The sequence below is a fragment of the Corvus brachyrhynchos genome, unplaced genomic scaffold (genome assembly GCF_000691975.1).
Source record: "Corvus brachyrhynchos isolate BGI_N302 unplaced genomic scaffold, ASM69197v1 scaffold162, whole genome shotgun sequence".
NCBI classification, from domain to species: Eukaryota; Metazoa; Chordata; class Aves; order Passeriformes; family Corvidae; genus Corvus; species Corvus brachyrhynchos.
The window spans coordinates 3,948,470-3,949,900 of record NW_008236696.1 but is presented as its reverse complement, the minus strand read 5'-3'; the positions used below and the strand labels follow the sequence as shown (position 1 = coordinate 3,949,900).

The following is a 1,431-nucleotide window of genomic DNA, read 5'->3' as shown; positions in this document are numbered from 1 at the left end:
TGTCTTACATATGTGATAGAGGGAGTGTGCCATTAATGGCTGGGGCCGGCACAGGGGCACTCTGGTAGTGTTGGGACATATGAAGTCTGCTTGGGGCAGCTGGTTCTGGTACTTCAGCACCTGGTAGATACATGCTGATCATGTCCCGAAGGTCCCCAGCTTGGCAAGGAGCCCTTGAATGAGACGAGGAAGTGACTACGGGGGGACTGGAGCTGGATTCCGTCTTGACCACCGAGCCCATGGAGCCCAGGGCCATGCCCGGGGTCCCTTGCTGGGAGTAGGACATGCTGTAGGTAGGCGATCCGTTCATATAAGTCTGCGAGCTGGTCATGGAGTTGTACTGCAGGGCGCTCACGTCGTAGCGGTGCATAGGCTGCATCTGCGCCGCGTTGTGCGCGTTCAAGCCCGGGTGCTGCGGGTAGCCGAGCTGCTCTTGCATCATCCCATAGCCTCCGTTGGTCCAGCCGTTCATGTGCGCGTAACTGTCCATCCTCTGGTTCACCCCAGCTCCCAAGGTGGCCCCAACCCCTACCCCAGTCGTCATGGTATTGGTGCCCGGTGCCAGTAAGCCCCCCGGCAACGTGTACTTATCCTTCTTCATGAGGGTCTTGGTTTTCCTCCGGGGTCGGTATTTATAATCCGGGTGCTCCTTCATGTGCAGAGCTCTGAGCCGCTTGGCTTCGTCAATGAAGGGTCTCTTTTCCGCCTCGGATAAAAGTTTCCACTCCGCCCCGAGCCGCTTGCTGATCTCGGAGTTGTGCATCTTCGGGTTCTCCTGGGCCATTTTCCGCCGCTGCCCGCGGGACCAGACCATGAACGCGTTCATCGGCCGCTTGACCCGGTCCGGGCTGTTCTTCTGGTTGTTGGCGGCCGAGTTGGAGTTGCCTGTGCCTCCCCCCGAAGTTTGCTGGGGGGCGGGAGGTTTCAGCTCGGTTTCCATCATGTTGTACATTCAAACTACTTTTGCCTGGAACCAGCCTTGAGCAGAGAAACGAGGAACAGCCGCAGCGGAGTCCCAAGCCGGACTTTTTTTTTTTTTCCTAGGGAGGGGTAGGAAAGGGGGGAGGGGGACTCCCCAAAACCACACTTGGATCAAGATCAGGATCTTCCTCTTCGCTGATGGATTAATAATGCTAATAACTGCTATTATTACCGCCGGAGTCTTGATTTTAAAAAACTTCTTCCTCCTTTTTCCCTTTTCTCAGCCTGCCGCTCTCTCTCTCTCTTTCTCTCTCTCTCTCTCTCTCTCCACCTCGGTCTTAAAGAGCCAGCAAACTACTTTACCCCCTTTTGCAAACACACACACTCTCTCTCTCTGCCTTGACAACTCCTGATACTTTTTTGAACAAGTTAATAGACAACCATCCATGTGATGGGGGCTTGTCAGGCAATAAATGCGTTCGCCCCGGCCAATCAGCGCGCGGCGGCTCC

General features: G+C 55.4%; 1 protein-coding gene across 1 annotated transcript; it reads right to left on the bottom strand.

Moving 5' to 3' along the window:
• Positions 1-1,382, bottom strand: SOX2 (SRY-box 2). Its single transcript, XM_008644503.2, has one exon. The coding sequence runs from the start codon at positions 950-952 to the stop codon at positions 5-7; it is 948 nt and encodes a 315-aa protein (XP_008642725.1). The 5' UTR covers positions 953-1,382; the 3' UTR covers positions 1-4.
• Positions 1,383-1,431: the final 49 nt, after the last annotated feature.